The sequence below is a fragment of the Danio rerio genome, chromosome 14, assembly GCF_052040795.2.
Source record: "Danio rerio strain M-AB ecotype USA chromosome 14, GRCz13ab, whole genome shotgun sequence".
Classification (NCBI taxonomy): Eukaryota; Metazoa; Chordata; class Actinopteri; order Cypriniformes; family Danionidae; genus Danio; species Danio rerio.
In genome coordinates, this window is record NC_141034.1 from 43,880,001 (window position 1) to 43,895,006 (window position 15,006).

The window sequence follows — 15,006 nt, forward strand, 5'->3', positions numbered from 1 at the left end:
CAGACCACATACATACTCACGCTTTCCACTATAAGCGGCTTCTGTGTTCGGCCACGAGATGGACATTTTTTTGTTTGTTTGTTTGATTTGTTTTTATTTTGTGCAGTTTAAATGGTAGTTTACCTTATTATTCGCTGCTTACTACATTGTAAAACAAATTCTTTCTTTTTTTCGTATTAGAGTTTCTGTCTTATTTATAGTTCAAATATCCAAAAAAAAAAACAATAATAATAATAAAAATTCTTAAATCCAGCAGAATTCCCTAAACAAGCAAAACATATTTTCTTATTTTTAGAAATAAAATGTCAAATTTAAGTAAGTTTTTCCTTAAAACAAGCTAAATAATTTGCCTGTAGGCTAAGCAAAATAATCATAATAATAAATAAGTCATATTTCATATACCCCATTGGAAGATTATTCATTCATTTTCCTTTGGCTTAGTCCCTGAATTATCAGGGGTCGCCACAGAGGAATGAACCACAAATTTAAGCAGGATATGTTTAAACAGCAGATCTCCTTCAGGAATCTAATAATTGAAAACACCAATACACTCTATCATTCACACACACTCATACAGTACGGTCAGTTTCAAGATTCCACACTTAGATATTACTTAAAAATTATAGCTGAATTGGCATGCTGTCCTGGGAGAGAACCCTGAGGTCAGAGATAATTGAGCCCACGGCTCCTGCCTTGTCAATGAGCATGTAAGGGGGTACAAGATCAGGTAGTTCTCAAGAGCTCCCCATGGTAAAAGAGGAAAGGGGGAGATGGGGTGGATGGGGGTATTCTTCAAACTACAGAGATGAGGGAGTAATGCTAGTCGGGCTATTTATAGTGAGTTCAAAATTACCCAATTGGCTTACTAATGATTTCAGATGAAAGACCAGCCACGATCAATCATATCACGTGCTCCTCTCGAAATTAGTTTGTGAAACTTCACTTAGTTCATCCAATTCACCTGTACTGCATGTGTTTGGACTGAGGGGTAAACCGGAGCACCTGAAAGGAAACCCATGCCAACACAGGGATAAAATGCAAACTCCAAACAGAAATGGCAACTGAACAAGCTAGAACTCCAACCAATTGACCTCTTGCTGTAAGGCGACAGTGCTAACTGAACCAATGTGCTTATTTTAGGAAAAAACTTACTTAATTTTGATGTGAAATATTATATTATATTATATTATATTATATTATATTATATTATATTATATTATATTATATTATATTATATTATATTATATTATATTATATTATATTGTATTATATTATATTATATTATATTATATTATATTATATTATATTATATTATTATATGATGTGATATGATATGATATGATATGATATGATATGATATGATATGATATGATATGATATTATATCATATCATATCATATCATATCATATCATATCATATTATATTATATTATGTTATGTTATATTATATTATATTTTATTTTATTTTATTATTGTTTTGTTATTTCTGAAAACAAGATAATATTATTTTATGTGTCCAGAAAAGTCTGCTTAATTAAACAATTTTTAGATATTTGGACTAGAAACAAGACAAAACTCGAAGTTAGAAAAGAACTAATGTTGCAGTGTTAGTTAATCCTTATAACCACACATATTGTGCCATCTATTTCCAGCAGTATAACGAAATAATCTCAAACCTATTTTTTGAACATGACAATAAGTTCACTGTACTCGATTGTTCTGAAACTACTTTAGACAGCAGAAAAGGCCTGATGATGTCACAGGATGGCTTTGTGGTCTGTATTGATCAGCCTGCCAGACCCTCATGCCATTTAGCAACTCTCTTTTCTGCCACTCTCTTTTCCCCCACTTGAATCTTCAGGGAGTGTGTGTGTGTACACGTGTGCATGTGTGTGAATTCATTGTGTTCTCAAGAGTGTCTGCGACTCTTTGGACTCTGATTGATGAAAGCAGCATGAGAAAGCAATTTTATTCTTTTTTAGAAATGTTGGCTTTGTCTTGGAAAGGAGAACACCTTAGATATACAATATCACACTTCATGAAATATTCATAGCAAATGCTAAAATAACCAGCCACCTGAGTATATGTCCTAACCATGCTTGTTTTTATCCTTGCTGGAAAAGTACTTGGATTCCAATTGAATGCATCAATGCAATTTGAATGTGCGAATTGAGTCTGGCTACAGAGCTGATGTTGAAGAACGTACTTTAACCACTATATCTAATTCTGCTTTAACATAGATGATGAATATATAACTGCACATTTGTAGATGCAGGATACAAATGACACATGTTCTTAAAATTCTCTGTAATGCTTCTAGGGCATATGCCTTAAACTGCACAGTTTTGCTCCAACCCTTATCAAACCCAACTGATCCAACTAATAAAGGTGTTCTAGACTCTTTTAAACATCTTCATTAGTTGTGTTTGATAAGGGTTGGAGCAAAAATGTTCAGACCTGCGGCCCTCCAGGAATTGAGTTTGAGATATGTTCTAGGGTGTTGTATGTAATTGCCAGAATTTATTTATTTGTTTATTTTTTTAACATGTCATTTTATTCTTTATTTTATTATTTTATGTAAATGTTTTTTTTATTATTTTTTTTGTTTTGTTTCTGTTTGTTTTATCTTGTGTTGTTTAGTTTTGCTTAGTTTTATGTTGTGTTTTGTATTTTATTTTATTCTTTATGTAACATATATATATATATATATATATATATATATATATATATATATATATATATATATATATATATATATATATATATATATATATATATATATATATATATAATTTGCTTGTTTTGTTTGGTTGTGGCTGCTTTGTCTAGTTCAGTTTTGTTTTGATTTGTTTTTGTTTGTGGTGTTTTGTTTTTATCTTTTTGTATTTTATTATATTATGTATAATCTATATTATAAATATATAGAAATGTATAATTATATCAATTTAAATTTAAATTATATTATTTATTTTATATTTTATTATTTTATTTTAGTCTTTATGTATGATTTATTTCTTTGATTACTTGTTAATTTTTTAAACATCATCATGAGCAATACTAATAGCGAGGATTTTGTCAGTCTGGTCTAATACAACAAAAAGGTCTTGTCATTTTTGTGAATGAAATAACTTTACTATGCCATTCTAAAGGACATCAATTCAATGTCAGGTTTTGCGATTGTGTGTGGTCTTTCTTTCTTTCTTTCTTTCTTTCTTTCTTTCTTTCTTTCTTTCTTTCTTTCTTTCTTTCTTTCTTTCTTTTTTCTTTTTCTTGTTCAATTAGAGCTGAAGCAGATGGAGATGGCCCTCACATAAAAGATGCCAGTGACATTTGTCTCTTCCCCTCATTCACTCACTTTCTCTTATGTTCACATTCTCATTCTCTGTTATTTGCCTCATTTCCGCTTGTTCCTTACTCTGCCTTTGATGCGCGCGCGCACACACACACACACACACACACACACACACACACACACACACACACACACACACACACACACACACACACACTACACACACACACACACAGACACCACTTCAGGCTTTAGAGTAAGTAATGCCAGCATACGAGTGGGAGTGATGTTGCACATTCACTTCAGCCACAAATCTGTCATCTTTCACAGAGAAAAAAAGAAGGGAGGTGGGACAGGAAAGTAAAATGAAAGAGAGAGACATCTTTAGAAACTATTTAAAAGGCTATTTCACATAATTTAATTTTGTTTTGTATTTTTTTATTTTTTTATTTCATCTAGATTTTCAATTAATAATTTAACTTAATTTTGTGTTATTTTATTTTATATAATTTTTTATTTATTTATATATTTTATTTTTGTAGTCTTTCTACTTCATTTTTCATTGTTTCATTTATATAATTTTAAAAGCTGCATCACAGACAAGACAGGGTTGTTCCAAGGTTGTGGGAATGACCCAGAGTAGTTGTGCAACATGTACTGTACTTCTGCTCTTTACTTGGCCAGTAAGACTTACTCACACCTCCGGGTATCTATTGCTGTCTCCCCCTCATGCTGAGACTACAGTCTGTGAGCAGCCTGGGCAATACACACACTTTTATTTTTTTTGTTTTTGAAATACTCCAGTTTGGAAAAAAAAAAAAAAAAAAAAAAACTTGCTGAGTTCATCGATCCTGGGGGCCTATGAGCAATCTCACACAGACCCACACATCATTGCATTGCCAGTGTAAAGAGAAGCTGGATATTTGTTCTGCTACTTTGGACCCGGGTGGGGCTTGGTGCTCCAGCTGAAACAATAATCCAGATGAGACGCAGAGGCTGCGAATCTCATGAGTGCATTTAATGTAGGAGGAACCGAGCAGAGCAGGCAACCGCTACATGAAGTCACGCTCCTCTATTACCACACAGATACCCAGCAGAGCTCTGTGCTCCATTAGCATGCTTAACAATCCCAGCATTCTGTTCCCATCCTTGGTCCGGCTCCAGGGGTAGGCCCTCCGTCAGCATTCTTTCTCCACAAATGTAGCCGATTGCATTTAAAACAAAGTGAGAGTTGCTGTAAATTATGCCAGTGTGTGGAGGCGGTTTAGTATAGATGGCGTTTTTTTTTACATTATATATGGGACGGAAGTGCTCTCTTTGCTTAAATGCTTGCAATTTGGCGGATGTACAGGGAGTGCTAAAAAAAAAGATAGAAAATGTGACTAAATCCTCCAGGCTGATGAGTATGAGTACGGAAATGAATTATGGGATGCATCTGTCATGGGCAAACTTGTTAGAGGAAAAAAGTCGGGATAATTCACTCACTGTGAATGTGTAAATTATGCTAATGAATCAACAGATGAGGCGAAAGCATTTGTCGTCCAATAACATTTTTTTTTGCAGCAAATATGATAAGTTCTTGACTGGGGGTTGTTAAACTCACCACATTTCGGTGGCTAACCATTTGTTTGTGTATTGGCGTATGATACTCTTGATGGTTGATTGGCTCATCATGCTACTAATGGCTGCCTCATTAGCATATCCCTATAGCCATTGTGCTGATGAGCTGGTTTTAAATCAGTGTTGTTTATCTTGGCATTTCAGAAGAATCTCCAGCATTGTGCCCAGTTTTTATGAGATGAGTCCCATACTTTTAAAATGTGTCCGTGTTTGCTTTTTCTTCATCTCACGATGAAAAAAAGAAAGAAAAAAAATCACAGAACTCTCTTTTCTCTGAAGAAATCGGCATATTGTCACACACAGATGGCCAGCTAATGAATTGTAGAAAATAGAGCTTAGTTTCACAGAGACTCAGTCAATCAGCTGGTGGGAATCATAGTTTATTAAATCACTGTTCATTAGAAGTTGGACCAGGTTCACCTGCACAACAGAGAGCAGAAGAGCCGTCACATTCATTGGGTGATGAAGTTCAGACTGTGATGACTGTAGGGCTGCACAATATATTGTTTCAGCATTGATATTGCAATGTGTGCATGCGTTATTGTTAATGAAAAAGCTATGATCAAAATTATGTTAGTATTATTATTATTATTTTAAGGCTTGCAAAAGATTGGTTGAGAGTACATTTTTTATCCCTAATCCATAATGGTGATTATCCACAGTAAACACCCTACCTGACAAAAGGCTTGTCTTCAATCCCAGTTGTAAGAGCTTCAAATAATAACTTAATTTGTAGTTGATTAATTGGAAAAGTGGCAGAAGGTAAAAATCTGTCAAGTTCGGTGAAGGAAAAATCATGGTTTGAGGATACATTCAGTATGGGGGTGTGACAGAGATCTGAAAGTGGATGACCACATTACAGCATGAGGTATCAAGACATTTGGCCCAATCCCAATTCTATTTTTGTACCCCTACCCCTTCCCCTTGGCCCTTACAACTGAGGGTTAAGGGGAAGGGCTTCAAAATTTACCCCTAAGAATTGGGAAAGCACTACAGCACCTGCACTTGTCATCATATCATTGCGATCTCTTGCTTCATATGAGATCTAGACGATCGCGACTGCTGTAGTTATTCCAGTTGTACAATTTTTTTGTATCTATCTTCAGAAAATCACTGAAAGCATATATCTTGTTATCGTAATAATCTAATGTTGCAATAAGATCGTAACTATATTGTGTATTTACACAGGGGCCCTATTCATCTATGTAAACACACGAAACAACACAAAGATTATAGCAGACACTGTAAAAAGCTCATTCTCAGCCACTAGACTTTTCTGACTGGGTATTTGAGTGTCATCAATGTAACAAATGTAGCAAATTACAAAATACACTTGTCTACATTTCCAACTATGAATACTTTTAAATGTCTTTTTGTACGGCCAGTATTAATGGCCAGTTGTAACCGTTTTTATGATTATGGATTATTTATTATTTTTAGGATTTGTGTATGCGTAAATTGCCAAGTTTCTTTGTGATTTCTGTATGCAAATTTTATGTGCTGCTGTCTTGTCTCGTTGGAAGAAGAGACTCCCTGGCCAAATAAATATACAATAATGATGATTCGCAATAGTCACTTCACAGCATCTGCAATATTGAGTTATTGAGTAATTAAATATTCAGTATGTTTAATTAACAACTAGTGCTTAAACTAGGTATTGTAGTGTAAATTCAAAACATTGAAGAAGTTTTTTTTTTTACTCCTTACAAATGCAGGTTGATGATTGATTGATTGATCAACGCAAAACAAAAGCGAGTGTGCCTGATTATATTTGTAAGGTTAATATTATTTGATAATTAACATACTCCTCATTTTTACTTTAGTCAATTAAATAAAGTTTTAAAATAATCAGCAACTCATGTTTTTATTTTTATTTTATATTTTTAATTGCATTTTACAAAATGGCCTACCTTCTCTGGGAATTTGGGTTGTTATCACAGAGAAAAAAAAAAAAAAAAACATTGCAATGCCATGTTATTCCAATATGGTGCAGCCCTGGATGAAGGAATCAGACATAAGCAAATACTTCTCACATACAGTCTCATCTTCAGAATATCTGCTCAGCCATGCATTCCAATCAAACGTTTGCTAAAATAGCTCACGGTAGGGGGTATAAAACAAGAGCAAGCCCTTGAATGTTTTAGCACTGCGATAATTCCCCAGGTTTCTGATCAACATTGTTTCCGGACGCTACTGGAAAACTCTTGACTGTTTTAATTTACGTGAACGTTAAGGTAATTTTAACCTCAATCCAGTGACTGCTTCAGATGTACAATTATGTCGGATCCCCCACTGATGTGCTTTAAACTGCGTGCTATAAGCTACGTGCTATAATTACAGCCTATTCTTTTCACAAAAGCGGGTGGAGGTTATCAGATTCAGCTGTTGGGTAAATTGCACCAGCGGTTTTTCTGCATTTCATCCCAGGTGAAAGTTTAAGATGTCGAGGCATTATTTTGTGATGGCGCCCCAATTCCGAGGCTATTTTAGCTGCTCTTATTGTTGCCAGAAAATTGTGTTTTTCTTTCGCTTCCAATTGCCCCGGAGTGGAACAAACACTCTAACAGTGTTTTACCATCCACCTGAGGGGTTATTGACGCTGTCCCGTGGTCATTTCTGACAGAGCCCTTGTTGAACTCTAACACTCTAAACTAGAGGGCCAGAAAATGACTCTGTTTTTTTTTTTCTCTCTCCCAACAGCAATTTTCCTGGGATCATTCCGGCTGCCCTATGAAGAGATTCGGGATATCGTGCTGCAGGTGGATGAGGAGAGGCTAAGTGAAGCACTAATCCAGGTGAGTTGTGTGTGCATAGGCATTTTCACATAATGCAGCTTGATCCCCGATTTGAAACCTTTATCCGCTCACAGAGCAATGTGAGAAATGCAAACATATTCTGGTCAAAATCAAGTCCTGGTCTTTCCCCGCCTTATTTTTAAATGTTTTTTTTTTCTTAATAAAGTACATTGAAAAAAATATTCATTGGATTTACTATATTTTTTAAGGTAACTGGTTGCAAACAATTTATATGGGCTGAATTTAAACAAACAGATAAAATTAAGTAACCTTCAACTTACATTTTGAAATTCAGCCCATATAAATTGTTTGTAGCCAGTTACCTTATTTTTTTATTTTTTATTTAACTACAAAAAATACAGAGATCCTTTATATATGAAGTGTTTTATTATTGCTATTGCTGAAGTATAATGTAATTGCTACAGTCATTGTAATTGTAAATATATATTTATGTTTATTTATTTATTTGTTTATATATATATATATATATATATATATATATATATATATATATATATATATATATATATATATATATATATATATATATATATATATATATGTATATGTATATATAACAACACAAAAATTAATTACTGATTGTTAATATTGGTATCACTTTTGTTATAAAGAGTGATAAAGCATTTTATTTTAGTTTTTGTTGTTGTGCTTTTTTTATTCCTGATTTTTTTAAGTACTTAATTTTCATGTATAAATGCATATGGTTTGGTCCAGAAAGTTTGCCCTCTCTATATTTATTCAAATTTTTTTATTTAGTTTTATTTTTGTCTTTAAGGCTGCCAAGATAAATGCGCCAAAATAGTTTTGTTTATTTAGTTAGGATATGCTTCCTGTTTTCTTCTTTATCATTTATAAATATGTATCATGTTTAAGAAATTTGCACTCTCATTAATTGATTATTTTTATTTTATTATCATTGTTTAGTTTAGTTTAGTTTAGTTTAGTTTAGTTTAGTTTAGTTTAGTTTATTGCTGCTTAAAGGCAAATGTGTGTGTGTGTTTGTTCGTGCGTGTGTACGCATGTGAACTTTTGACTGGTAGAAACATCCCAAAGCTCTAAACAGATAAATCAGTTTCGACTAAAGCCGGACATTCATGGGAATTTTCTCAATAGCATTTGTAAAAACGTCCTCCGTTTGTCTTTGTTTATTTTATTTTATTTTATTTTATTTTATTTTATTATTTTTTTTTTTTTACTTAATTTTATTTTATTGCTACTTAAAGACACATGTGTGTGTTTGTGTGTGTGTGTGCGCACATGTGTACGCATCTGAACTTTTGACTTGTAGAAACGTCCCAAAGCTCTAAACAGATAAATCAGTTTCGACTAAAGCCAGACATTCATGGGAATTTTCTGAATAGCATTTGTAAAAACGTCCTCCGTTTGTCTTTGCTCAGAGATTCGTCATGCCTACAGATGACTGTGCGCATTTGAAAGGCTTCATTAAAGAGAGACGTCTTTGATGCCAGGCAATGCTTGGTGTACAATACTCTGTCTGCTCTCATTCAGCAGGCCAGTTGAAGCTCCACGTTCACTCTCCTCATAATAGCTGCTTTGGGACAGGACTTGGCAAAACTCCTGCCGTTCCACCCTCCCTCCCGCTGCCCTTTGTCTTACAGGCAAGATTGATGATCCTTCAGGAAGCACTTCACGCCCTGACTGTCTCAGTGGTTTTTGTTCATCTTTAAACGTGGTAATTGCAAATGGCATGTGTTTCCTGAACTAAAGATACCTCAGCTGTCTATGAAAGAGTTGATCTCATTTACATTAGACCACCCTTTGCCTTTAACCCTCAAAACCTCTGGTGGCTTTTATTCACCACTGTGAATTAGGTGGATGTGAAAGCCTCAACTACATTTCACAACTGACAGCCTGGCGTCTATTGTAGACACCGCTAGGGGGGATTGGGACTTTTAATTTAGCCGTTTACTCCTCAGTTCATCTGCATCCTTGCTTCCATATAGATGAAGAGTTTTAGCAAAGAAAACTGAAAATTCTGGATGCGACTGAAGAAACACTGAAACCGAAATTGATTTGTAATAATTGCTAATTTTATTTAATATTATAGTATATTAATGTGTTTATTTTGAAAGACTTTTTAATAGTTAGCTCAATAGCTAACTTAGATGTTATTGATTTAAAAAATAAAAATAAAAATGTGACGCAGGACAACAACAAAATTTGTTTATAGCCAACAATCAATTGTATGAATTATAATTATGCCAAAAAAATAATAACTATAAGTATAGAAGATCATGTTCTATGAAAATATTTTGTACAATTTTTTATTTTTTTCAAAATAAATCAAAATCAAATCAAAATTCAGATTACTCATCAGCTTTCCAGCAGTACCCAGGGTTCCCACTGTTCTTAAAAAGTACTTGAATTTCAGACACATTTGGCTCTATTTTAATGATCTAGGTGCATAGTCTGAAGTGCATGACGCAAAAGCATTAGGGGCATGTCCGAATCCACTCATGCTATTTTAGGAAGACTCTGCAATGCGAGTGGTTGTGTGTGCTGCTTAAATAATGTAGGTAGTCTTTGACAATCCTCCGGTGGTGCGAGTGTAATCAGTCAGAATGAGGAAGCATGTGTGTGTGAGCGGAGTGTATGTATTAAAATGTAGTCCAACAATGGCGTCTTTGTAGTCCATAGTGATTGTGCGTGCAAACCAGCGATCTAGAGAGTTACGATCGCTGGTGATCGTGAAACTCTGACATATTTAATGTAAATATTAAGGGAAATGTTACATACAGTTTGGACTTTCATGACGCTACGTATGCTGGGATATGAATTACAAAGATGCTTCATATAAAATTAATGGTGCTTTAAAAATTCCTTGAAAGTCCTTGAATCTAGTGTTCATGAAAGTGTGGGAACCCTGATTACCATGAGAGCACAGTAGGGCTTTTGCAAGTATGTTACCTTGAAATGCCCTGTCAGTGGATATTTTTTTACTAGACTTTGCTTTTACAGTATTCATGTCTAGTTCATGCTTAAACACATAGAAGAGAGCAGAATATTTGACCATGGTGTGTATCCCCCACTGCTCTTGCGCTTTGGTCACCACATGGTTTATATAGCGCAGTGCTTTCTGCATCCTCTACACAGTGTCTACAGCTGAAGGGAAAGTGAAACCAGCATGATGGACAATGCAGCACAGCATAACTCTTTTTTTTCTGGCTCATATTTTCAGCTCAGCTTAAAAACGAAAATGTCATTTCTTCCGATAATTTTCGGCGGCCGAGAACTTGGTGCATCTCTAGTTTTAGCTGTTTTCTCCTTGCTCTTCTTTCAAAGCTGGAAAAAGGTGGATGAGATAAGGAGCATTTAGATGTCCATGCCCACATTGGCTCTTCCATAGGCTGTTACCGGGAGCAGAGATGACCTTTAATTGCCAGGTGGTTTAGGCTGGGTGTGTGGAAGCCTGAACTGAGGTGACAGGCCTGTCGCTCTTTACAGAAGCAGAAGAGCTAAAGTGATGACCTTTTCCCACATTCAGCTGCGCTTTATAGAGGAGATTCATCTGTCAGGTCTGCACACCTCCTTCCCTTGTCTCTATTCTCAGTTTCATCCTTCTTTTTTTTTCTTACCCGCCTCCTCACATTTATCACCTCCACCGCTCCATCTTCATCTCTGGAACTCAAATAGCCATGGCATGATATCCTCATCCTTGAGCGGGAGGTAATGCACAGGTCCGGTTTTATGTCCTTACACAGTAATGGTATAGGCTTTTTAGCAGCTCTCTGGGAGGAAGGTAATGCCTCAGTCGTGCCGACGGGATGTTGGCAGAGGTTTGTGGGTAAGCTTGAAGCCGCAGACAGACGTGCTTCTGAACTACTCCAGCAATACGGATAGAGGAAAAAAAAAACAAAAAAAAAAACTTTTGTTGTTCTTTTTCTTTCTCTCAGGGTATAAGGACACGTCTATCGCTGCTCTACCTTGACATCATTCGCAGTGCGTCAAGAAAATGTCACATCTCAGAGTAGGAAAGCCAGCCAGATGAGTGTCAGTGTTCAAGAGCTCACATTCATGATTGACCGGTAGCCTGAATGCACGTATAAAAAAGAAACGAGCAAGGTCTCCTTGATCACAGACGTGGAGAGTGCTGTTCTATATTGCTTTTGAATACGTTCTGTTGGCTCAGTGTTTAATACGATAGTTATTGGAAATGACCTCCAGTTCAAAAGGTTATAATTGAACCAAGGTGGAAGATGCAATTATAAGAGCACATACTCACTAGAGAGTAGATAGGGATGTGGACGATTTTTGTGGAACGGGGAATCGATATACTTTTGGTGTATAAACACCTCTCTGTCTGTCTGTCTGTCTGTCTGTCTGTCTGTCTGTCTATCTATCCATTTATCTATCTGTCTCTCTTTTTATCTGTCTGTCTTTCCGTCCGTCCGTCCGTCCATCCATCCATCCATCCATCCATCCATCCATCCATCCATCCATCTATCCGTTTACCTAGTATTAAGATGTGTTGCCATTGATCTTATCACAAGTGGACAAAAGAGACACATTACTATTCACACCTTACTTTTAAATGTTTCTTTTATCCACTTTCAACCACTACTCTGGTGAAGGATAATCTGTGGGCAGGTATTGGCTTTCTCTAATCTTTAATACTGCAAAAAAAGTAATTAATCTTATTTAAAGACCAATTATTCTACACATGCATCATCGGAAGGTTCTGAGGCGTATATCGCATCCCTGAATGTTGCTTGCTTATAATAAAACAATCTGTTTAAGAATAAAACCTGTCTATACATCCACTTGTGCTTATAAAAAGATAATTGGTTTGAACAAATTGCTAGTACTTGGGTACAGTATATTCATTCGGTTAATTATGTACATTTGTCTGCTGTCTCCTACTTTATATATTTTTTTTAATGTTATGTTGAAAATATATATATATATATATATATATATATATATATATATATATATATATATATATATATATATATATATATATATATATATATATATATATATATATATATATATATATATATATATATTATGTTATATAATAAGTAACACATACAGTAATATAATTCTAGGCATTAATTTGGAGTATGTTTCACTGAATATTTTGAATATAAATTAATGAATTGTGCAGGTCAATCTTGGTTTGATCAAATCATTCATTACAACAGTTGTTTCCAAAGTAGGGGTCAGCTGACAATGACAGCAGGTCGCTTGGTGATTTTCCAAAATTAAATTCCTTTTATCCAACTATTAGAACTACCATATTTTATCCATAACCAACAGAATAAAAAGCAGTTACATAAACACAACACATTGATTTTATGGCTTTAGGTTTACCTTTATAACCGTTTTTTCAGCGCATTTATAAACATAATAGTTTTAATAACTCATTTCTTATAATTTATTAGAACTAAATAAATTATTTATAAATAAATAATTTATTTTATCTTTGTCATGATGACAGTAAAAAATATTTGACTAGATATTTTTAAGACAAATCTATACAGCTTAAAGTGACATTTAAAGGCTTAACTTGGTTAGGCTAATTAGGCAAATTATTGTATAATGATGGTTTGTAATGGTTTGTAATGATGGGGCAAATAATTTTATCCTTAAAATGGTGTTTAAAAATTTAAAACTGCTTTTATTCTAGCCAAAATAAAACAAGTAAGACTTTTTCAAGAAGAAAAAAATATCAGACATACTGTGAAAATTTCCTTGCTCTGTTAAACATAATTCGGGAAATATAAAAAAAAATGGAGAAAAAAAGATTAAAGGCAGGTTAATAATTCTGACTTCAACTGTACATTAAAAACAAATACAGGCCCCAACTGAACATGGAGGATGGTCTCCAAGTGGCATTTTTGATGAATAGACTTAGGCCTATTGGTACAGTATGTGTGCACTGCTGTGTTCAACGTTGTTCATTCATTTTCTTTTCGGCTTAGTCCCTTTATTAATCTGGGGTTGCCACAGCGAAATGAACCACCAACTTATCCAGCATATGTTTTATGCAGCGGATGAACTTCCATCCGCAACTTATCACTGGGAAAACATCCACACACACTCATTCACGTACACTCATACACTACAATATATGATCAATTTTAGCATACACAATTGGCCTGTACCACATGTCTTTGGACATGTGGGGGGAACCAGAGCACCTGGAGGAAACCCATGCAAACATGGAGAGAACATGTAAACTCCACAAAGAAATGCCAACTGACCCAACTAAAGCTCGAACCATTGACCTTCTTGCTGTGAGGCGAACGTGCTACCCACTGCACCATCTCACCCTTTATGCAAGCTTTATATATTTTTAACCACCTCAGAGGATATTGTGCATCGCAAGTCACTGGCACTGGTAATGTTGGGGGGGTCGCAGGCTGAAAAGTTTGGAAACCCCTGCTCTAGAACATCTCAGAGGTGGTCATTCAATAGGCAAACACAGAGCACCAAAGTGCCTAAAAACTTTCCAAGCTTATTTTACGTACAATTTCAAGTTGCATTATGGTTCTGTTTGCTACTCCATATTAAATTCATTATTTAATATGTTTTTATTAAATATTATATAATAGTTTTTCCTCAACCCTCAGTCACAAAGCATTGTCACATTTGCAAACCCTTGCATCTCCAACCTACATCTTTCTCACAGTACACTATTGCAATTAAACTCAATGGATTCACCATATCATGTAACAGCATGAAGGAAAATGAATGTCATAAAGAAATGTATTTCTCAGAATCCTGTATTTCTCAGAATTCATCATGCAGTGTAATTGATGTGTCTGTGAGGGCAGCAAGAGTTGCTTAAAAGTCACCCACAAATGCATTGGAGCTGATGGGTTCAGTGTACTCCATCCTACACATGCAGTATTCCTGTAGCACCATCGGATCATGTGAGTGATGCACAGATCTGTAAACCCCAGCAGGCTTGCCAGGGTGTAGCGTCCATACAGTAGGCGTGTGAAGCCTCTCATCTAACGCTTGCCTGCACAGCCAAGCACTCAAACACTTACTTTCCATTGTCTGGAGAAAAATGCAATGCCTCACTCAGTCACTTCCTTTCTCTCTCTCTCTCTCTCTCTCTCTCTCTCTCTCTCTCTCTCTCTCTCTCTCTCTCTCTCTCTCTCTCTCTCTCTCTCTCTCTCTCTCTCTCTCCCTGACAGGGATGAGGCTTAGCCTTTCTCTCTTTATTTTTATTTTAGACTCTGTCCCTTTTCCATTTTTTTGTAAGAAGTTCTTGCTTTGTGGATGTCATTCAGCATTTTCTCA

The 15,006-nt window shown here is 35.1% G+C and overlaps 1 protein-coding gene across 43 annotated transcripts in view; it reads left to right on the top strand.

Moving 5' to 3' along the window:
• Window positions 1-15,006, top strand: part of diaph2 (diaphanous-related formin 2) — a 716,224-nt gene that overhangs the window by 376,373 nt on the left and 324,845 nt on the right. For all 43 annotated transcript variants that reach the window (XR_015507851.1, XR_015507852.1, XM_087281958.1 and 40 more), the window contains one exon: window positions 7,613-7,707. Coding sequence is in view for 41 of the 43 variants with exons in the window: in XM_087281958.1 (XP_087138084.1) it covers window positions 7,613-7,707 (95 nt within the window). In the remaining 2 variants the exon portion in view is untranslated. The remainder of the gene's footprint in view (window positions 1-7,612; window positions 7,708-15,006) is intronic.